Source organism: Zonotrichia leucophrys, chromosome 9, assembly GCF_028769735.1.
Source record: "Zonotrichia leucophrys gambelii isolate GWCS_2022_RI chromosome 9, RI_Zleu_2.0, whole genome shotgun sequence".
NCBI lineage: Eukaryota > Metazoa > Chordata > Aves > Passeriformes > Passerellidae > Zonotrichia > Zonotrichia leucophrys.
The window spans coordinates 1,658,257-1,681,736 of record NC_088179.1 but is presented as its reverse complement, the minus strand read 5'-3'; the positions used below and the strand labels follow the sequence as shown (position 1 = coordinate 1,681,736).

General features: G+C 46.0%; 1 protein-coding gene and 1 long non-coding RNA gene across 3 annotated transcripts in view; one reads left to right on the top strand and one right to left on the bottom strand.

The window, feature by feature from the left end:
* Positions 1-2,101: 2,101 nt before the first annotated feature.
* LOC135451634 (uncharacterized) lies at positions 2,102-5,590 on the bottom strand. Its single transcript, XR_010441385.1, has 5 exons — positions 5,519-5,590; positions 4,430-4,530; positions 3,767-3,929; positions 3,291-3,508; positions 2,102-2,898 (listed from the first exon to the last, which is right to left on the bottom strand). It is a non-coding gene; the product is annotated as an uncharacterized LOC135451634 (long non-coding RNA).
* A 13,909-nt stretch (positions 5,591-19,499) lies between these two features.
* The window catches only part of GPC1 (glypican 1), a 208,111-nt gene continuing 204,130 nt past the window's right edge, over positions 19,500-23,480 (top strand). For both annotated transcript variants that reach the window (XR_010441317.1, XM_064720557.1), the window contains exon 1: positions 19,500-19,986. Coding sequence is in view for 1 of the 2 variants with exons in the window: in XM_064720557.1 (XP_064576627.1) it covers positions 19,830-19,986 (157 nt within the window). In the remaining variant the exon portion in view is untranslated. The remainder of the gene's footprint in view (positions 19,987-23,480) is intronic.

Genomic DNA, 23,480 nt, shown 5'->3' with positions numbered 1-23,480 from the left:
CTGTATATATTAATAAGAATATATGTATATATGAAAAATAATAAGGTAAATGAAATATTTTAAGGTAAATGAAATATGAAATATTCTGTATATTAGAGTATAAGAAAATAAAGTGCTGCTGTGCCCTGGTGTCCCATCAAACCAGGGTATCATTTTGCTTTGAAGACATGCATTGGGGGTAAATGTGGATTCTGTGTTTCTGTGCCCTGGCAGCTCCAGGGAGCTGGATGCAGGAGCTGGGTGTGTGCTGAGCAGAGTGTGCAGGAGAGTGAACAAGTATTAACCTTTCTCTCAGGGGTCAGAGCCCAATCAAAATGCCCTTCCACAGCAAGTAACAGAACGAGATTAATTTTACATGCTGCAGCTATGATTGTCCAAGTGTTATGGGTAAGGCAGCATGAATTCAGGCAGGCAGGGTTTCATTAATTGAGGGAATTTCCAGGCTAATTTCCAGGTGTTCTGGGACCTGACCTATTTCAATTTGAATAATAGCTGATGACAGAGTTCGATATGCAGCAGCCTTCTATTTAAACAGAGGGGAGAGGATTGTTTTGGGTTGGAGCTTCTTAATTAGTATTCCACAAATATGGCATTGCTTTGCTAAACACAGCTAGTGTGTATTTCCTTGTCAGATTTAAACTTAAAGGAAAATCAGTGAATTTAACTTTGCTCCGTGTAAAAGATTTTTTAAAAAGCCAAAAAGCAAAATTAAAACACAGTCTTGTGCTACACCTGGTTATTGATTTAGGTTTTAATCAGAATTAGAGGGGAAAAAAAATAAGAAAAACTCTCAGATACTCTTTAAACTCTTCCTTTGATAATTAAGACTCTAATTTCAAGTTTAATTTAGTCAAAGGACAGCTACGTTGGCCATTAACTTTATCTAAAGTGGAGGCTAATTAATGCTAGACTACACTTCCTAATGTGCTACATGTTATACCCCCCTGCCTGCCCTAGTCACTCACCAGTCACTGTTTCTGCAAGAGGGAAACAATGAAAGAGAGGATGACCAGGAGCCAGGGAAAACAATTCCAATATCAGCTCTGATCTTCCACCTATTTACTGTAGCTTGAAGTTACTTGCTGAGTTTTAAAATTTCAGCTATAATTTTTAACTGTGGGGTCTTTAGCCTATTTAGAAAGCAATCATCTCCAAACCTCTGAGGAATCAGTTAATATTTAATTCTCTTGCACTCTGACGTCAAAATTTCACGAGTAGGTGACAGAAATGTGTTTAGCTCACAAATTCCTCGAAGCACAGCACAGTATGGAATACACACTTCTAATGCTAGGTTAATTCAGCTGTTTTCAATGTCACTTCTCAGTTAATGCAGAGCACTATCCTTGCCAAGGTAACAGTGGCACTGAGCAGCTGCCTCCTGGTAGCTGCTGTTTGTATTTCATTACGGTCCTGAGTGCCTGACAAAGACACTGCTGGTCCTGCACGCTGAGCAAATACTTGGAGGAGGAAAGACCCCATCTCTGGGATGTTTGCAGTCTCCTAGATGTAATCAAAAGGCAATCCACCGACTTTGTAGATTGCTGTAACAAGCTTTAAGTAGACGGAGGTGCTTTAAATGTGTAGCGTCTCACTTAAAACTGGGTTTAACCTTTAGTGTGGTACTGCCTGGCAGAGCCAGATATCCATTAAATCACTTGGATTCCCTGCTGTTTGCTCTCCATCCATTTCCATTCTCTGCTCTGACTTTCCCTGGCTGCCAGGGAAATACAATACTCACAGATTCACAGAATCACAGAATGACCAGGTTGGGAGAGACTTTCAAGATCATGGAGTCCAACCCAGCCCAAACAGCTCAACTCACCCCTGGCACCCAGTGCCACATCCAGGCTTTGTTAAACACACCCAGGGATGGGGACTCCACCCCCTCCCTGGGCAGCCATTCCACAACTTTATCACTCTTTCCATGGAAAACTTTTTCCTGATATCCAACCTATATTTTCCTGGATGCAGCCTGAGAATTGTGAGATTCCTCAGTGCCTTGCCCAAAATTTTGGCATCAATGCTCCTGAGAGTTTGGGATTCAGCCTGCAGCAAGCTTGAGAAGTAAACTTGTGCTGATGGCATTCCTGACAATCAGAGCAGCAGGAAAATGAGGCAGCCCCAAATGTCACCATCAGATTAATGACAGATATACACTAGACAAACCAGGGGATATTGGTTCCTGAGAATAACTCTGTGCCATTATCTCAGAACCTGACATCTCCTGTGGATGGCCTTTCTCCATCCTGGGGCACTCCTGTTCTCACAGACTGCATCCCACACAGTGCCTGTGCCTAGGGAATGGATCTGTGATCCACTTCCCACTGCTCTTCCCAAGATACATGATCTTGGCATTTGTGAAATATTCAGCTTATAAAGAATAGTGACTTCTTGTTGAAGAAATAGCATTAAGCCCTGCCATGTCATTTTATTGCTGTTCATTCTCATAAAGGCTAATAATCTTGTTTAGTTCTTGTCTCTGCTGTGAAGTACATTTGCAGATTCTTTAATCTTTTCAGGATAAGCAGGCCAGCCAGAGGCTAAATAATTACTGACAGCTGCTAGGTACTGTCTGTCCTATTAGATGTGTTAATCAAATTTTGGAACTGTATAGAAACATCAGCAGAGTGAGGTAGCTTTGTCTTTTTTCCACCAGATCCATCCAGAATGGTGTATTCTGCACAGTTTCTCAGAATCACAGTGTGACTTGAAGGGACCTTAGAGATCATTTACTTCTAACCCTCTGCCATGGGCAGGGTCCCTTTCACTGTGCCAGAGCCCCATCCATCCTTGCTCCCACCATTTCTCTTGGGCCCCTGGTGTCCTCTGTGTCCCCATGCCATTGCCAGAGTGACTGTGATTGCTGCAGCACAGGACTGGGACCCAGAGTGGCTCCATCTGCAAAAGGAAGGAGGATGACATATCCCTTTATTCATGCAGCATCTCCCAATACAGCAAGTGTAAAATTAGATTTTGGATGTAGGACACAGGAGAGATTAATATTATGGGTTCTGGCCACAAGGATGTGCTCTGGGCAGATGTGGTCTAATGGGTTTAGTAGAAGCATGCTGTGCATGTGTAGGTATATCACCAGGCCAGGTCCCTCGTGCTGTAACTGCTGCTTTCAAAAGCTAATGAGACAAAAATGTTAATTTAATGACCCATCTCCAGGAGATCTAACAGAGCTCCCTCTCCCCTGGGATTTGGGAGTGAATTGAGATTTAAGGTCAGGCTGCTGTGGAAGCCTGATGTGTTGGGCTGGAGTAGAGAAGAACAAAGGCAGTGCTTACAGTGGGTGGCTGCTATTTATGTGCAGTGACTGAAACAGGTTCTCTGTGCCTTTGTCCTGGTGTCCCCAGGCAGGTGGAGCACACAGGGCCCTGAGTTGTCTCCATGCTCAGGTTCCTGTGCCCAGGGGGGATTTGGGGCCACAGCCTCACATCTTCCTTAACACACTGACGAGCCTTCAACGGGTCAGCAAAACTCATCTGCTCTCACATCTACTGCCCTGGTGGTTAAAAAAAGAAGAATTCATCTCATCTGAGTCTCCTCCCCACCATCACATTTAGACAGATTCTCTCAGACCCACTGGCCTTCCTTGAAGCCCTCCCCTTCACCCCCAGTCATCTATCTGTTGCTTTAGCTTTAGGAAATAAGTGCCAGCCTAATTTCTATCAAATAACCCCAGCCAAACTGAGGTTCCTCTGAGCAATGGGTCTAAACTTGTCATATTTCTAAATCAGAGATCACAGTAAAACCAAAATACCTGTTTATTCCTGTTTCATCTCAGGTAATGCTGAATGTGAAATCAGATCTCAGGGAGCAAACCTGGTCACTGCCACTTGTTCTGGCTGTCACTTGTCAATTCTGAGCTGCTCCCGCAGCATTTCTGTGCCTTGCTGTGTCAGTTTTGCTGTGCTCCTTGTCAGCTTCACAATAAAAAACAACGGGAAGAAATTGGCAACTGGCACAGGGAATCAGAGGTGGAATAAATTGATAAGGAGTGGTTAGAGAAGCATGAAGGCCTTGGAGCTCAAGAATGCTGAAAATCCAGCAAGGAACTAAAGATGTATTTTAGGCATGCAGTTAAAAACCACACAAGCTCTAAGACATCAGGAATGGTTCTGAATTAGAACAAAAGGTGAAGAATCTGTAAACATTGCCAATAAAAGGTAAAATATAAGCGATGGTGCTAAGCTCCAGCAAAAGGAAGCCAGAAGAGGCAGAAATTATGGTAATCAAACAGAAAAACAGATTGCAAGCTTTTGCTCTTCTGCTCTGGTTACAGAAGAAGGAGCTGTGGGGTGCCAGGAGGTTTTGTAGAATAACTGCTGTGTGCCTGTCAGTGACTGCAGAGACATGGACACAATTTTGGGAAGCCACTGGGGTTTGAGTACCCAGTTTAAGCACATCCTAAACTCCTGCTCACCAGAACAGTTCTGAAGGCAATCTCTGCTGCAGCCTGATCTTGTGTGGATCAGCCACTGCCATGGCATCACTCCCAGGGAAAGGAGAGCTCTGGTGTGCACACTAAAAGAGGAAAAAGGGTTAAAAGACCTCTGAGTACCCAAAAAGCAACAGCCATGGGTTTCAGAACAAAACATCTCATGCACATGACAAGACAGTCATGGTAGTTCAGTGTGTTCACTGTATGAGGAGGAATGTTTGGAGGCAGGGGGAATTCTGCAGCCCCCATCCCACACAGCTCTGGCCACTGCACTGGAACATTCTGGCACTGAGCCCCAGCATCTGTTGGAACCAATGTATTTTTAGTTGTACGTCTGCTGGGGATTCTAAGATTTCAAGAAATGGAAATTTTAACATATCCCTGAACAGGCTGCTCTGATATCTACTCCCCTGGTGGTTAAAAAAAGAAGAATCTCATCTCATCTGAATCTCTGCCATTCAGAGGTTTTTGTTACTCCTGCATCTCTCAGGTAATGAAGATCCTTCTCTGCTTTGGGGAATTCCCTCTCCACTCACACACTTAGCACTAGACTCACTCTGTGACAGCCTTGGGGATTTATATGGTTGTGCCCCATGCTTCTCGCTGTAGGATTCCTTTCTTACCAATTTCTTATCATTTTGCCAAAGGGGAATCATTAGGTTCATTTTCTAGTCAGGGTTATTTTCCTTCCAAGGTAAGGAAATACTTGTGGTTTTCCAGATTTTTTTTTTTCATTGTAAGTCTCAGCCAAAATGATCCATTATGTGGAATAATAAGGGAAGCACAACTTTTGGGTCGTTTATTTGTTTTTACTAGATTAAAAAAAAAAAAGCAGCCTGAATGAGCATTTGGGATCTTTGTTATGGACATAAATTCCGTGATGCTTTGATGTGCTCTGATACCATCTTGCCACTTAACAAAACACAATAAAAATTGTGTCCTGCCTTTGTAGATGGGCTTGGTGAAATTACAGTGAATGAGGCAGGGTTTAGGGCCTTGCTTGGAATACCAGTGTGTTGTCTAATATTGCAAGAGTTCTATTGCAAGGGTTCCATATTGCCAGTTTCATACCTCCTTGATGTTTCTTGTGGGCATCTCCTCGAAGTACTGACTCTTCCTCGTCCTCACAGCAGCCAACTGACTCCAGATCCCACCAATCCACTCTTTTATGCCACTGTTCTCATTGGCTACAGGTGTGGCCTGTTAACATCAGGCCTGTTCCTAATCTTTAGTAATTGGTTCAGCTGCAACTCTTTAGGGGATAAGATTACATTCTGTATCACCTTCATTTACCCATATTGTGTCCCCCTACACCAGTGTTAAAGCAGAATGTTGAATACTGTCCCGATGCCCCAGTGAGTGTGCCCTGGTGTGCCCTGTCCCTTTTATGGCCCAGCTGAAGGAGGTGATGAGTGCCCCCAACCAGCCCCAGCTGAAGGCTGCAGCACAATGCACTGCAGAGCTTTGAGGTGTAACCAGCCTGGCATTCTCAGGGTGCCTCCATTTGGCCCTTTAACCAGCCTTGTTTTCATGTTGGATTTGCATGCAACGAGCCACAGGTTCACTTTATTTATTCTGTCAGGGTCAGGCAGGTTTCCAGCCTGGGAACCAGAGCTGGAGCCCTTCTGCATCCCCCTTTGGTCTCGTCCTTTCTCTGAAGCAGGGGATGGAGTTCCAGTAATGCTCACACAAATAGCTGCTCTGTAATTGCCATCACTCCCCTGGTATGTTTTATTGGCAAACATGGAGTGTGTCTGAGGCCTGCTCTCCATGCCAAGAGGTTTTTTAAGATGTGCTGAGCACCTCTGTGCCTCGCTGAGTTCAGCTGGCGTTGACAGCTCCAAATACCTTGCAAGAGTAAGCACTTGGCATCTAGGGCAAGTGAGACAATCAGCATTTTATGCATGTCAGGATGTGATCATGCTTGTTTTAATCCACTCTCCAGTAAGCTTCCTTGCAGAAAAACAGTTCTTGCACTTAATAAAGCCTGTGCCATCAACCAAACAGCAGCACAAGTGTAATTACAGCCTGTTTATGAGAAGGCTTTTGCATGAGAGAGTTATCTTTTGCTTTAGCCGTGTTCGTAGCCTATTAAATTTTGGATGACTCAAAGAAGATTTTCTTTCTCGTTCATGTAAAACTGTGCCCCATCTCTTCATGCAGGTAATTGCATTATCTAGACACAAGGGCTGCTCACACATTTTGTCAGAGGGGCATTCCCAGTGCCAGGGCAGTGCCCCAGGGTGTCAGTGCAAGGCACAGATTTTATGGCATCACACTCACCTGAGCACACCAGTATTTTAGGATATTTCAATACAGTGCCCCCACCATAAAGGGAATAAGGGTTGAGGTCTCTGTTAATGGGGTTTTCCCCTATTTTCTGCTGACAAAGCACGTGTGATATTGGCAGAGGAGGAGGAAAGGAATGACTGAAGTGAAATTGTGAGGAGACAGAACCCTTCAATCCCAAATCATATAATCTGTCCCTAAAACAAGCAATTTATGTTGGACCACCACACAAAAGTGCTCTGCTGATGTTCCACATACCAAGTCTCTCTGTGTTAGCAACAAACCCCTGTGATGAGTGAAAAATAAACACATTTTTCAGTTCAGTTCTCCTTGGCACCAGAGAATCATTTGTATCGTCTCACCACAGCAAGGCTGTGCTAGCATCCCTGACTGTGTGTAGAGAGCATTTTGTTATTTATCACCTTAAAGTGTGTTCTTCTCTGGAGAACTGCTGCTTTTAATGATAGATTTTTGGTGTTGTGAATGTGAAATACATCACAGTTTCGGGTATCTTTTTAATTTTATGGATGGCGCAGCTTAAAACCAGGTACATCAAATAAAATAACTACTGCTGAGAATGAATAAAAGTTGGCAGGTATGGCAGTTTAAAATAGCCCTATTTTCACCCTAAATATAGCCTGGTTTAATTGAAATCAAGTGGTAGCTATGAGACAGCTGCTATATCAAAGACCAGTGACAGCCTGCTGAGGTTAAAAGAATACAGGCTGCCTGTGTCTCTGCTGAGATAAAGTGGCATCACAGAGAGCAGAGCAGCAGTTAGATTGATGAAAAGTTAAGTTTTTAAAGCACTGATTTGTGAAGCCCTTATGCAGTTTTATTTATAGTTTATTTGTCTCTGTCCTCCCAATACAGCAGGTTTCACTCTGAGAGCAGAAATGTGATGCAGGTCCCCAGCTGATTGAGCTGATTTAGCTCAGCTGGGAGGGAGCCACGGGTACAGAAAGCCAGGCAGGTGTCCCCCTGAAACTCTGCCAGTGCAGGAGCAGCAATGGCAGAATTTGGACTTTTTTCCATGTGAGAGTTGCTGAGAAATGAGCTTCATGAGGTCAGCCCAAAACCAGCACAGGGTTTAGGGGAGAAGGGCACATTAAGGCACCATCTGATGCTTCCGTGTCAATAAATAAGTGATCTAACTGTGATACCCCACTCTAACAGCACCATGCACAGAAACACCAGAGACTTAATTCCAGCCAGGAGTTGTCTCCACAGTCACAGATGAAAAGTGGACATTTTTTAATATCCCACTGCTTTCAATATTCTCTAATTAACAAGCACTTCTTTTAATTCTCATGTTTTCTGGTTATTATGATTTTTTTAGCCTCATATAGTCTAAAGCCCAATCTCTCAGACTTATCCTCCCTGGTAGCTACTGAAAATTCTTTTTACTTGCTAGTACTTAATTAATATTTGCCATGTTCTTACTAAGGTAAGTCCATACTTTCTCATTATATGAAATTAAAAGTAGATGAGCTTAGTTCCCAAATAAGAGAAGCTTTAGAAAGATATAAACACCCTCACATATGGATTTTCTTTTGATTTTGATTCTCAGGAGAGCTCTTAAGACCTTCTACCAACCCTGTCAATCAAATAAATTGATGAACCATTGAGCCAGAGCTATGGCTACAACTCCTGCACAGCAAGTTCTGAGGTGAGCTCCTGATTCAGATTCATCTTTCCTCCCTTCCATGGGGTCTCTGCAAATACAAAAGACACCCACAGAAGGAAACTGAGAGTCTGAAAATTCAGGGAGAGGGGTCAGAGCCCAGGGCTGGCTCTGGCCATGGCCATGAGTGGCTCTGTAGGGAGAGCACACAACAGAGCTCCCACCCTGACCCTCTGAGTTTCCACCCTCTGTGCCTCAGCATCATTCCAGCCAAAAATGATATCTGGGATAAACAGCAATGTGACATTCCCAGTGATGTTGAGTTTGAGCAAAGAGGTTCAGTCACCCCTGCTGACAAAGAGAATTTTGCAGTTTTACCTCTGCATTTGGCTATCTCAAGTTTTGTTTTTTGTACACAAAACCAGTGATTAAAAAGATGACATCAAAACTTTCAAATCCGTAAGAACAGAACACTTAATCAAACCCCATAAACGGAGAAAAAGAGGACTTTCTCTGGCAGGCTGTGCTGCAGCTCTTGAAGAGTGAAGAGTACATTCATTATGCTTCTTTTTTGAAGGGAAGGATTTTCATCTTCTTTTCAATAGATAGCTTTGAACAGTTCATTTCACAAAACATTAGGAAGGAAAGATTTGGGGAAAATTGTATTTCTCTGCCTTAAAATTGAGTTATGGGCAGGGTGTTTGCCAGCTCATTTTTCTTGTTTGTGGGAAACAGACATTTGTGAGTTGTGGAAAATGAGCAATGGGAGGAGGGAGGAAATTGTCCAAGCCTATGTAAGAAGGTTAGATACCATACTGGTATAATTTATAAGGATTTACAGACACTGCTGTGCTTCCAGGCCCAAGAAGGCCCTTGTGGACAAAGTGCATGGTGTTTTTGCCTTGTGACCCATCAAACCCATGGCAGCCACTGCTGGGTCAGCTTTTGTCTGCCTTGAGGTCATGGGAGCAGCTTTTAAATGAGCAGCTCTAAATTCTGACACTGCCATTGGTGATTGAAGCTAAGCTCTCAGGCTGGTGCCAGGGACAGGGATGTTGGAGCTGCAGCTTGTATGAGCACAGGGTGTCACAGGGCCAGGCAGGTCTCACCTTTATTACAGGCAAGTTCCTCATGAGCTTCTTGTGTGTCTGGGTTTGAACAGCCAGGTGTCTGCTAAGGAAGGCAGGAGCCTCCCCTGAAGTGGAAAGTGTAAATCCCCTCCCACCAAATTGTTATAATTTTGAAATTAAAGGGCTCTCAGGCAAAGATGTGGGAATAAGGAATAACCGTACTTTATTAGGGAATAAAATTAAAATACAGTAATGCAAACCAACCCTGCCAGAGTGAGAGCAGTCCCTGCCCCCTGTGTGTCAGGGGGTGTCCCAGCCCCATCCATGGGGGCTCAGCCCTCCTGCAGTGCCAGCTGTGGCTCTGCTGCAGCACGGATCCTGCACAAGGGGGGAGTTTTCCTCTGCAGCTCCAGGGCTGCTGCAGATGGGCCTGGGCTCCCTCTGGCCATGCAGGGCAGCAGAAAGCTGCTCCTCTGGCAATGCAGGGGGCAAAGGCTGCTGTGCTGGGCCAGGCTCAGATTGGATCCAGGTAGGAATGCTTGGCTCCTCCCCTGGGCGGAGCATCTCCCCATGGGATGCTGGGATTGGATCAGCCCTGCAGGGACACTCAGTGGCCATGGACAGCAGAGATCTCCTGGAGGGAGGGTTGGCTGTGGGAGAGATAAAGAAACAACTGCCCATGGACAGCAGAGAACTGCCCCAGCTCTGACAGGTGGGGATAGAATACAAACCCCCAGCTAAATCTTCCAACCCAGGACATTGTGCCAAGGGTCAGGAGGGAGTCTCCTGTTCCAGCAGGCTGGAGTCAGGAGGAACAGGCAGACCGAGACTTCAGAAAGCTCTCCCTTGTGACACTGGGTCAGGCTCCTTGTGAGCAGAGAGCTCTGGATGTGCTGGGATCCAGCACAAGCCCTTCCCTGGCTAAGCAAATCCCTGCTGTTTCTAAGAGGGTGATAAATTCTTCTCAATGCTCAGTGAGCTTTACAGGTGACTTAGACTTGGTTACCTCAGACTTTATGGACCTTGTTAATGTTATAGAAACAAGAAAGCAGAAGAATTAAGCATTTGATTATGCAAGTTTGGGAGGACAGCAAGGATAATTTATGCTGCTTCATTGTAGGAGCTAGTCTTTCTTTTCTTAATATCTGAAAACATGAAAGAATAATTTCTTCTCTTATCAACTACATGTTCCATTAGGAAACCACTTTGTCTTTTTCATTTTGAGCAGCTATAGTTATGAAAGCACTCTGTGCCTAATTGGTTTAATAACAAATTCTCATACTAAAGATATATAGACTATATATATTGCATCAACAAATAATATTTGTTAGCTGCTGCACTGGAAGGAAGAGGAAACACAGTACTTTTAGGCCTCTCCTGTTTTTGCAAACTCATTTTGATAACCCACATTAACATTTCCAAATTTCTTTATAAAGGAAAGGATGCTCTTGTTTCACTGAAACTGAAAGAGTCTCAGGCTGTAATTAGTTTTATATTCACCTCATATTGGGAAGAAACAAACAGAGTCCTCTTTGGGGGAAGAAAAAAAAGGAATACTTTGTGAGCTGGCAGTCATTGAAAGGACTCAAAGCCACACAATCTGGCCCTCATTTTAGTCTCAAACCTCAATCTGTGTTCAAGTCTGTTGCAGGTGCAAACATCATTCACACCAGAACACTATGGATGCAAGTTTATTATATTGTAAGCTTTTCCTGGTTTATCTTTTCCTTTAACTCTGACAGGGGAAAAATAGGGGAGACTGGAAAAAGGAGTAGAACACAACAGCCACAAATAATCCAATATTTAATAATTTAATTTCACACTCACTATGCTGCAGAGTCCCCACTAGACTGTGGGGACAATAATCTAAGAAGGTTATTGGCTTGACAATGGTAACATCAGAGCTAAAAGACAGGTCTGACAGCTTTCTAAAAGTGAATGTGGGTCCTTCCTTCTCCCTCTATTTCTCTACTCAATATAGATTAAAGTGACCTCTGGAGATAAACTCTACTGAACCCCCCCAAGTAGTTCTGCATTGTAGTTTTTATTTGTACAGTATGTGAAAGAAGAGCTCAGATCAAATTCCTGGCCTTTCAGAAAAGTTTTCTCTTCCTTAAAAAAAAAGGAAAGAAAAAGAAAAAAGGGTATTTTATTTTAAAGCCAAAGCCTCTTTCATGGTCCCATGATCTCATGAGTTCTTTGGCTGGCCTGTGACCTTTCAACCTTGCACTACATGTTTCTTTTCTAAATTAGCTAGTGTTGAGACATCAATGGAGGAATATCAATGTTATTATTATAAAAGGCATCATTCTCTCCCAAAAATGTCAGTGTGAGTGAGTCATTGCACCTAACTGCTCAGCTTTTGTGAGGCAGCAAGGAAGATTTGAAAGTGTGCTCCAGGGTCCCCCAGTCCACCAACCTCTATTTAAAATGCTTTAAAAAGCCATGTCCCTGGCATCTGCTGCAATAGAGGCAGGGGAATGAAGCTTTGCTCCTTTAGCCACAGAGGGAAAGTCCTTCCTAACACAAAATTGTGTATGTGGTGTGAAAATACATAACTATCACAGGCAATTTCTCTTTATGGCTGTGCTCAAAAGCAGCACTGTAAAAACACACCAAGTAACCAACTGAACACCTGTGGAAAGGAACTGAGTGTCCTGGTGAGTTCTGTCATTTCCAACACCCCATGTCTCTGCATCTCCTTGTATTCATTCTCTCTGGCATCTAGCAGGTTGAGGAAATTAAATCAGATTAAGAGCTCTATTTTTAATCTTAAGAAGATGGGTTTGTGTTGTCTGGCATTTTGAAGAAATCCAGCACTGGGTTTCAGTGCAGTGCTGAGCAAAGAAACAGTAACATTCCATCAGGATGTTTAATTAAAGGTTCCTAATCTGAGCCAGGATGAGCTGCTGCACCTGCACTGCCATCACTGCTGAGGGCCTGGTCCTGGAGCACCTTTGAGATGACACAGCCACAGCAGCTGCATTCACTGTCTTTGTGCTACAAAATGCACAGGATGAAAACCACACTGGCCCATTCCAGCTGTTCCTCTGCTCGTGTGCAGCTACATCAGCAGTGAAGCTGGCACACACTACAAATGTGTGTCACCTGGTAATTATCTCACTACCAGTGCATGGGAAGGACACAGCTCCAAACTGCAGGTCAGATTTTCTCCCCTGTGTGTGGAAAGCTGCCCAGCATTTGCTGAGCTGTCCTGCCAGCTACCTGTGCTGAGCCAGGCTTACCTGCTCTGACACCAGCTGCAGTTTATGGAGTGGGAGAGCCTCTGCTCCGAGCTGAGGTGTTGGGTGCTTTTAGTCCAGCCCTGTCCATGTTTCCTCACAGTCAGTTTCCCTAAAAAAACAGGTTATGTTGTACCTAACTGAATGTGAGGGGGGAAAAAATACAACCTTGAGCAGAACTCAAGGTGATTTTATTAATTCACTGAAGTGCTTTATTCTGTGGTGTTTAATGTAGCAACAGCTGAGGATAAAGTGCCAGCTCAGAAGTTCCATTAGGGATGCCAGATGCCCATGTTTTGACTCTACACTTTTTATTTTCTTCACTTTCCAGTCTCCCCTATTTTCCCCTGTCAGAGTTAAACCAGAAAAAGCTTACAATATAATAACCTTGCATCCATAGTGTTCTGGTGTGACTGATGTTTGCACCTTCAGCAGACTTGATCACAGATTCAGGTTTGAGACTAAAATGAGGGCCAGATTGTGTGGCTTTGAGTCCTTTCAATGACTGCCAGCTCACAAAGTATTCTTTTTTTTTTCTTCCCTCAAAGAGGACTCTGTTTGTTTCTTCCCAATATGAGGTGAATATAAACCTTAGTTATTAGAGGCTGATTGAGTTTCCAAGTGAAACAAGAGCATCCTTTTCTTTATAAAGAAATTTGGAAATGTTAATGTGGGTTATCAAAATGAGCTTTTCTTCTCAACTTTTTCTTCTCAAAGAAGTCTGGGCTGCTTTTCCCACACCCATTTGCCTTGGAGCAGTGCTCAGGAACAGGTGTTGAGCTGGAATTCCCTGAGAGTGTTCCTGCTCGTGTTGAGCTGGCATTCCCAGGAACAGAGAGTGTTCCTGCTCCTGTTTTCCTCAGCCAGTGCCACAGACAGGTGACAATGAGAATGAGGGGGGATTTTTACCTGAAAAATCTCTTTCAAAACCAGTTAGGTTCAGGATATAACTTCTTGAAGTATAAGAGGAAGTCTTCTGATTGCAGCTTTTGTAGGAAGTGGGAAGGAATCTTCTGTACATCGCCATAGGGGCATGCTGAAATGACACATTTCTCATCTAGTTTTGGGGGCCATTTTGTGCCATTTCATACTATCAAAGTCTGGTATTTTCTGGGGTCCCCTGTGGCAGGAAGGAATGAATCTGACTCTATGTTCTTAGAAGGCTAATTTATTATTTTATTATATTATATTATATAAAAGGATGCTATACTAAAATTATACTAAAGAATACAGAAAGGATACTTAAAGGAGGCTAAAAGATAATAATGAAAAACTCATTACTCTTTCCAGAGTCCAACACAGCCTGACCATAATTGGTCATTAAGTCAAAATAATTCCCATGAAACCAGTCAAACAATCACATGCACATGTTGGATAAACAATCTCCAACCACATTCCAAGCAGCAAAACACAGGAGAAGCAAATGAGATAATATTGTTTTCTTTTTTCTCTGAGGCTTCTCCAGGAGAAGAATCCTGGGCAAAGAGGGTTTTTCAGAAAATATGATGGTGACAATCAAAGCTCTCCTTATCAAACATAAATCACATTCAAGTGCCATGCCCATATTCTTTGTTCATTGATGTCTATGTTTTCGAGAGTGGGAAAAGCTTTACTGACATTTCCCAGAAAGGATGAAATGTACTTCCTGGGGCAGACCCAATTCACAGCAGTTTCTCTAACAAGTTTATGGCATTTATTTTATTTTTTGGCCTTTAAGACTTCTTTCTGCTGGGAAATCTCTGACTCTTATATAATACAAGTACAGTCTAGCAGGGTGGAGTCATTAAGCAATACATTCCTTTAAGTCGCTGCTATAAAATTGTGTGGTTCAATTCAAAACACAGCACAGAGTGGCAATTACCTGCATTAGTCCGTTTCTCTGACTGAAATTACTTAGTTGTTCCTAACATTCCTAGTGCTACCCACACTGGGGAAATGAAAATTCCATTTGAAGGGAATCTGTCTGTTCCACCAAAGGTCAAAGAGCAGCTTGGCCAGCCCTGGCGTACACTGCTGCACTTGTGCTCTGTGCAGCCCCTCTTCCTCTGCTCCCCACAGCCAGAATTGGGATTTTCATTGCCCTGGGGCCTCAGTCTGGCTCCCTCAAGACCTGGGAAGAATCCCCAGTTCTGTACATCAATGCTATCCCTGATTAATTAATCCGAGCACACAAATCCCAAAATGTCTTGGTATTTTGGTGTCTTACAAAGTCAACTGAGATCAAGCTGGATTTATGGATGCCCCAGCAATTTGAAGGGATTGATCTGATATTTTTGGTGATCAAAACAACCAGGCACGTGCTGTTTGTGCACGTCAGGAAAGCTTCCTGGGGGAATGTGAGCAGAGGGGAGGAGGAGATGTCACATTTCCACTGGAGGGAGAGCCAGTGAAGAAGTAAGAAGCTGCAGATAGCAAGGTGTAATCTAGTAAATCCTCTGAATAACTTAATTAGATTTGATTCAGCAAAACACATGTCCAGCTTCTGCTGAACACCAGCCAGTGTTGGGGGGGCAGGGGCTTTCATGAATCCTGCAGGAAACAGCTTCTGCAGGGATTAAAGGAACTGGGCACAAGAGGCACTGACATAGTCCTGCTTTGATGAAGATTTTTAATCTAAAGGTGCCAGGTTTGCTGATGCTGCCAGAGAATCAAAAGTATCATGGAACTGGCTAAGGGGAAGGGCAGAGGGTTTCATTCCATGAGGCTGGGAGGAGTGAGGAAGCTGTAGCCCAGTCAGGCTTTGCCCATCTCTTTTCCTTCCTCTCTCCCCACTCTGTGTGAATTTTGCACTTGACACATAGGGGAAAAAAAGTAGAAACTCCACTGAATTCAAGGGAGAACACCCTGTTCTTTTGTGGGGCATCAAAGATACAGGGCAATTTTGAAAAAATCTCTGTTTTTTCCTGTTTAGGTTTTGCTGTCAGACTCCAGGTTGCTGTAACTCAGCATAGGTCCATTTTGGAGCCAGCTGGAAGCCTGGTGGGCGTAATTGCATTGCTGCCTGTACAGTTCTTGACTTGCATCAAGGTGAAAAAGAGAGGCGGGTCCACTGCATTGCAAAAGTTTTGGAAAGTGCTAGAGAAACAAAGACATCCCTGTGAAAACAGAGGTTGTAGAAAGCCTCTCTGTTCATTTCTTGTTTGTTAAGGGTAGCTTTCCCCACTCGTGCCAGATGATTTGGCTCTTCTTCATCCTTCTTGCTTCATAATGCTTGGGTCAGCTTTTCAGTGGGCAGTGCTTTTTGTCGGGACTGTCAAGAGGTGATCTCCAGAGCAGGATGGATTTTCTGTCTTCCCCTGGCTATCTTGCTGCCTGGCTGTGTGCTTTTTGCCTCCTCTGCATTTTGTCTACTCATCTTTGTGTTTTACTCTGCCTTCTCGTATCTTTCCCAGTTCTAGCTCTTTCTGACTGTTTTTGGACAATCTTTTGTTTACTTTTTGCCAAGTTCCATTCTTTTAGCTGAGGATGTTCAGAGACTGGATCTGGTCCTCAGATATAGACAATCCAATTTACAATGGATGCCAAAAATACATTTTCATCATGACACTTTGAAGATGTTTATTTCAATTTACTTAAAATGTGCCTAGGTCAAACCCTGCATGTGTATAAAACTTAACAGCAAAATGAGACATGACTCATTGTCAGTGTCATATTTTCTGGAAAAATCCCTTTGCCAGGATTTCTTCTCCTGGGAAACTGAGAAGCCTCAGAGAAAAATGAAAACAATGTTGTGTCATTTGCTTCTCCTGTGTTTTGCTGCTTTGGAATGTGGTTAGAGATTGTTTATCCAACATGTGCATATTTGATTGGTTTCATGTGAATTGTTTTTACTTAATGACTAACCACAGTCAGGCTGTGTCAGGACTCTGGAGAGTTTTTTATTAGTATCTTGTTAAGCCTTCTGTAAGTATCTTTATTCTTTAGTATAGTTTTAGTGTAGTAGAATAGAATAGAATAGAATAGAATAGAATAGAATAGAATAGAATAGAATAGAATAGAATAATAAATTAGCCTTCTAAGAACATGGAGTCAGATTCTCAATTCCTCCTCTGTCTGAGGGACCCCAAAAATACCACACCTCACCATTTAAGATTTGTTTGCTCAGGACTGGATCCGGCACAGACTTGCAGCTATCTTTTCTCTTGAATAGCTCGTATCAGCTTGGGTTCATTTTAAATTTGTCTACTTATTAAGCTCCTCATTATGATAGTATGTGAGCATCCCAAATGCAGGTGGCTAGGTAAGAAGCACCCTTTGTGTTTAGAGTTAAGTGACCTGCTGGTGGTCTCCTGATGGCTGTTTGCAGCAGAGCGTGTAGCTCAGCTGTAGCTGTGAGAAGAGGCTGGGAGCCAGCAGTGTGGCTGTGCTGGGCTGGAGTTTGGTGTCTCAGCAGGGAACAGCAGCCAGCGAGCTGTGCTCTCCCAGCAGCAGCAACGTGACCCCAGCCCTGACGCATGCACCGTCACCCAGAGGGGGAACTGAGGGGTATGGGAAGAAGGGAAATACTCTGGGGGAACTGAGGTGTATGGGAAAAAGGGAAGTAGTCTGGCCTGTGAAATGATCTATAGCTCAGGTGATGGCTCCAAGGGCAGAACCCAAGGGCTGCAGTCCCCAATGAGCAGCTGTGTGAGTGCTCAGAGCTTTGTGCTGCAACCTTGGGGTGCAGGCACAGCTCACAGGGAGCTTCCCCAAAGTCACTACAGGCAGAGCTGAAAGCAAGCACTCCGTATACATTGGCAATAAGTATCCAATCCCTGGCTTTGAGAAGGAAAAGAGGAAATTGGGAACTATTTTGGTCTCCTGTGTCACCCACCCCAAGTCATTCTGTGCAGCCAAACCAGATAAAAGGTTTATGACTCTGCCTTTCTTCTCTATCAAGTACTTTGTCTCTTTGGAGTTTGCATTCCTGGAGTTCATTCCCCTCAACAGACTCAAGTGAGACTGTTGTTTGTTACCCGTGTGTCTGCAAGTGTTTGGTTTTCACTCTGGTTTTCCAAGAGGAGGAACAATGTAGGTACAGATTCCTCTGCTGCTTGTTTTCTGCCCTTGTTGTATTCGGATTAGTTAGATGAGACCTCTGACATGGGTCTTCAAGTGAGATGTTCAAAGCCTGGGGAGAGGAAAGGGCCATGGCTATAAAATTAAAATAAATCCCCAGGAATACAGGCTGAAATAACCTCGTGCCACATAACCTACTTGGAATCTCTTATGTGCGCAGTACTTTTGCATTTACAAAAGCGTTTTCATTTAAAAACAGAGTAAGTCAGGCTTCTCCAAGGCAGATTTTTCCCCCACATATCTCCAGTAACAACAGTATTTTACATTCCAGAAAGCTCCCAAAGCAAGCTCCAAGCTGAGGTGTATTTTGGGACTCTGTGAGCCTCGGGTTTCTGAACTGTGCATCACTGAGAGATGATGCCAGAGGCCAAAAGGCACAGTGTCATCTGTGAGAGAATTCAGATTTGGACTGTATGGGTGTATCTGACTCAAAGCTGTTAACTTTTGGTAGTACTGATGTGTCACCTCAGTCATGATCTTCATTACAAAATTCTCCCTGTCTTTGCAAGGATTTTCCCTGTCCTTTCCATCTGCTTTGTCGCATCTCATAGATGAATCTAATTAGGAAGATTTAAGAGGAAATCATGGGGTAATTTAATAGAAAAGCAACTTTTCCCTACTGCCCCCCTTCCACTCCCCGTGGCTCCTACTTTGCAGTCACTTCTCCCATCCCTCAGAACAAGCAGTTCTGAAGCAACGGGATGAACAATACCAGTTTCCCGTGTAGTTTTGCACATCTGGGTGGCTGACTAGTCCAAAAGCTACAATCTCTGATAAAATTTGCTGCGTTTTGGGGGGGGCACAGTGATGGTGTTTATGTGTGGGGTTTCTGCTATGTTGTAAGGTTTAAGCCCACACAAGTGCTCCAGCCGAGGCATGGGCAGACTCCCTCCCCTTTTTTCAGAGAACAACTGTTCTCCAAAGGCTCGGGAGCGATCGCTGGGTCTTCTGTCTGTCAGGAAACAAGTCAGACGGTGGCCAAAACCCTGCGGGCGCATTTGGGGAAGCACACGAGCATTGCCTGACACACAGGTGATCACACACGCCTCAGTTCCGTGGCAAGCAGCTCAAAACGCGGCAGGCAGAGCTGCACAGCACCAGGCTCAGGAGCTGGCAGGCTGCTGTATGAAGTAAACTCCAAAGCTGAGAATCTGCCGTAGACAATTGCCTCTCTTCCCGCATCTGCTCTTAAAGGGGCACTTTCAGTCTGCCCAGGACCTTGCTGGGACTCTCCGGCTCTCAGCTGAGCCGCTTTCTCCTCGCCGGTCCAAGTGTGCAATGGTTTCAGTCTCCTGCGCGGCCGTCTCCCAGCCGCCGGGGGAACTCCGGCTCCTCAGGCTCAGCCCCGGGGCCCCGCCGCAGACAAAGAACGAACGGGGGGTTCCGAGCGCGCTGTCCTTGCCGAAGGACGGGGAGCGGCCCCGCGGCTGAGCGCGCCCCGCCGGCCGGGGCTGCTCGGTGATGCTCGGGGCCGCTTGCCGATGCTCGGGGCCGCTCCGGCCGGGCTCCGGCGGCTCCGGGCGCTGCGCAGCGCCCGCGGCGGGGGCGCGGGGCGGGGCGGGGGCTGCCGCGGGATTGGCGCGGGCCGCGTGATGCCACGTCCGGCGGGGGAAGCCCTGCCCGCCCGGAGCCGCCCCGCCGCCGCTCGGCGCGCAGGTGGAGCGGTGCCGGCACAGCCCAGCCCAGCCCAGCCCAGCCCGGCCCGGCCCCGCCGCCGGAGCAGCCCCGCAGCCCGCCCCGCGCCCCGCCCCGCCGCGCTCCGCCCGGCCCGGCGGCGCCGCAGCCGGCAGCATCGCGGCGGGACTGCCCGGGGATGCAGCCGCGCTAAGAACAAAAGCCCTCAGCGCGCTCTCGCTCCGGGGCTCTGAAGCGGCGCGGCCGAACTTGGATCTCTGCTCCCCCCTCGGTCGAGCCGCGGCGGCGTCCGGGGCTGAACTCGGCGGCGCCTTCTCCCCTCACGCCGCGGGCAGCCGGGGCTCGCCCGCCCGCCGCCCTCGCCCGCCCGTCCCGCCGGGGCTGCCCGCGGAGGGGCCGCACCCCGCGCCGCGGGACCTTGGCTTTGCCCTTCGCTCGGCAGGTGGCGGGGCCAGCGGAGAAGGATGCGTGTCTTCCCGTGGGGATTTTGGCTGCTGTGTGTCGCCTCCGCCCCGGCTCGCGGTGACAGCGGCAGCAAGGCGAGGAGCTGCGCCGAGGTCCGGCAGCTGTATGGAGCCAAGGGCTTCAGCCTCAGCGGCGTGCCCCAGGCCGAGATCTCCGGTGAGTGCCGCGGGGCCGCTGCCAGCCGGGGGATGCCGGGCACGGCTCGGGAGCCGCGGGCGGGAGCGCTCCGCTCGCCGCCCCACGCTGGAGTTTGGCTCGGGCCGTGGGCGGCAGAACTCGGAGCGGAGCGGAGAGGGCTCCCCAGAGCCGGGCGGGCTCCCCTGGCCCCTCTCGGCACCGCCGGGAGCCTGCCCGCGCTCAGAGGGTCTCTGCCGGCGGTGGGGATGCGAACGGAACTGTGAGAGCGGGGGGTGGTCGCACCAAGTGTTCGGCGGTGGCTCTTTCTTTTTTCTCATTGTCTCGTTGCTTCTGTTCTGAGTACAAGTGAAACGGGTTTCAGGGTTTTGATTCGGAAATCAGGATAATCGGAGTGTAATGGGTTTTGGTGTCTGAGCTGGAAAACGCCACGAGGTTGTGAGAGAGGAATTGATTTATTTAAATCTTCTTCTGGGTGGGAAGCAAACGCGTAAATGGTATTTGCCACTTACTAAAAATGAAGCAGGAGTAAAATGACTGTGTCAAACGTGGAGTGCAGAGGAAACCCGTGCAACCTACATTAGAGCGTGTCCTCTTGCCTTCATTCCGGCTTTGGATGAATCTTGGTTGATTTCCTCCTCTTTGTAGAAACAACTGAAATAGCAAAGAATATTCAAGGTCTGGTTTGTGTTGGGTTTGGATTTGATTTTTTTTTTCTCTGAAGGCTTGGGGAAAATATGCTGATGCATTGTAGGGCTTTTTTAAATTCTCATCAAAGTTTTGATACACCAACTTGTGACCCATATCCAAGAGCCTTCTCTTCACTTGTGGGGAGCTTCCTCCTTCAGACAAAGCATAAAACATGCAGGCGTACGTGCCAGAGCCAACCCACAGGGACACCCCAGTAAAACTGCAGTTTGTACTGCACATCTAAGCTACACAATGCCTTATGTTGAATATTTCATCAGGTAATTTTTCAGAGAAACCAATTTGTTGTCTGACCAATGAATGGAGAAGGCTGAACTATATATACGCCTCATAAATGTGAATAAATTAATACCTTCTTTGTCAGCTTACAACTGAGAGTAAATTTCCAAAGTAAAACGAGCAGCCCTCAAAGTTAAACAGTGGGGAGTTTCAGAATCGTTTGAACATCACTATTAATGGAATAGCACTTGAGCTGAGCAAGAAAGCGGCTTTTTATGAGTTTGCATCTAATTATTGCAGATGTGAATACATTAGCTGTCGTGTTTCAAGTGGGAAGTTCTTGGAAGGCTGAGTGTTTACAAACAGTGCTGGAGGTGGCTGCAGCCTGCACACGGGATAGTACTACGGGCAGCAGCTGCGCTACCAGGAGTGTGATTGCAGGTCAGCAGCCAGCTAAACACCTTGTACCTGCGAATTGCTGAGTTCCAGGAGTGTCAGGACACGGATTTCCAGGATCCAGGAGCTCTGATTCCTGCCTGGTGTTGGTACAAGCATGCACTGGTGGTCTCAAGGCACAGTGGTTAAAACTGGAGTATCGAACCAGGCGCCTCTGACTGTGTCTGTAGACAGAGAAACTCTCTAGATAAATGCCATGAAAACTTGAGGAGTACTGCATAGAAAGTAATTCCAAGAAGGTCCCACACGTAAACCTGCTGCTGCTGCCATTAGCCTGGTGTATAAAACAGCTGCCAGACTTGATGATTTTCATTGGTAATTACCTCCTGACCCATGCACGATCAGGAACGCGCTTCTGTGTCGCTGTATCACTTGCCCAGTACAGTTAAAACATCAGTGAGTACAGATATAACCTTAGAAACTCCTGACAAAGCACTGTGTTGTGTATCCTCTGTGCTTCTTAGCAGCTGTGCAGGTTAATGCAAAGGCTGGTGCCAGTTTTGCTGTCTCCATGAAGAGGAGTCTCAAGAGCCCCCTTGCAGTATCCTCACACGTACCAAGTACAGGATCATGCAGTTGATAATTCTACGTGTGCTCATTGCTTCAGGCTGGTTTCAGTGGCAGCAGTTCAGCTTGCTGACCGTGGGGGTTGGCACCTGCATGGAGCCTTGCCAGGTGACACTGCTGACACCTGTGAGTGCATCCCTGGGCACACACCTGAGGAGGGGCAGGGGTCTTGTGCCATGTCTCAAGTGAAAGGAGAGGAAAGGACTTAGGTTGTGCCAGGGCAAGTTCAGATCACATATTGAAATGAAATGTTCACAGAAAGAGTAGCCATGCATTAGGGTGAGGTGGTGGAGACACTCAGAGCTGTGGATAAGGGGTTGTTTTGGTGGATAAGGGGTTGTTTTGGTAGTGACTGGATAAAATTATATTGAAGAGTTCTTCCAACTTTCGTGATTCTGCGATTGGGGAACTTTTGGCAAAGTTAAGAGATGTTGATGAAGTGAGTTCAGTGTTGTCTCCAGCTGAACCTGTGCTGAGCTTTCCTGATAGTGGCCTTCTCCATGTTTTAAGAGCTACCCCATGAACCATGTTTTTATTTTATTTCTGAGCTGTCTGGAGACAAAAGCCCTTTCCTTTGTCCCTCTCCTCGCTGTTCCTTCCCTCCATTGCTTGCCCTGAAGCAAATTAATTTCTTAGCCCTGTGTTCTTGTCCCCAAAGTGGTGCTGACCTTGCTCCTGCCTGCCTGTCCCTGGCCCCAGGCACTGCTTGGTGTGTGCTGGTGTCACAGCAGCCCAGCCCAGGAGCCAAAGCCCACAGTGCACCCAGAGCTGCCCTGCAGAAGGAGTTCAGCGAGCTCCCACAGGCAGGCTCTGACTCACACTGACATTGGCTGTGTTTGTGTTGGGTTTAGAACACTTACTGCACGCTTTACACCTTCTAATCTGTATTCTTAGTTATGATTTAAGGGGATTATGAATAACCTAGTGTCTCCACAGCTCACCAGAAGGTAGTCCCTGCTTGTGGCTGCACGGATCAGAAGAGTCACACAGTTATTAGCTGGCTAATAGATAAGCATCTGATGCAGGGATAGACTCTTGGCTTACCAGATTTCTCATGAACCACCTAGACAGGGTTTCCTGGTTTTTTGCTAATGTTGTACAATGCCTTTAACATGTCTAAGCACTTTAAATGTGTCAGGTGCTGTTATTAAGTGTGTTTAGGGAATACACAAGGTGTTATATCTCAGTACTTTGAAGTCAATGGCAAAATTCCCAAACATGAAAGCAGTGTCTGCTCGTGTTAGCAATCCTGACAGACAGCATGCACCCAGAGTCCTAGGTGAAGATCTGCCTACCAGAAAGTTTCTAATGCTGGGGAAAAGCCCCCAAACTTGAGTTTGGGAAAGTTACACCACTTGCTCCCATGAGATGTACTACTAACTGATCAGAGCTTTCCTGCGTGCTGGGGAGTGGTCCCACTCTCCTTTTTGATGACCCACACACCCTTTCTGTGATTGCTACAAAATAAGGGAAACCAGTTTGAGAACTTCCAGTTTTTCTGTTTCCTCTTCACTTTTCTGGAGGCAGCAGCTGTTCCTGCTGCCTCATGTTCCTGCTGAACTGTC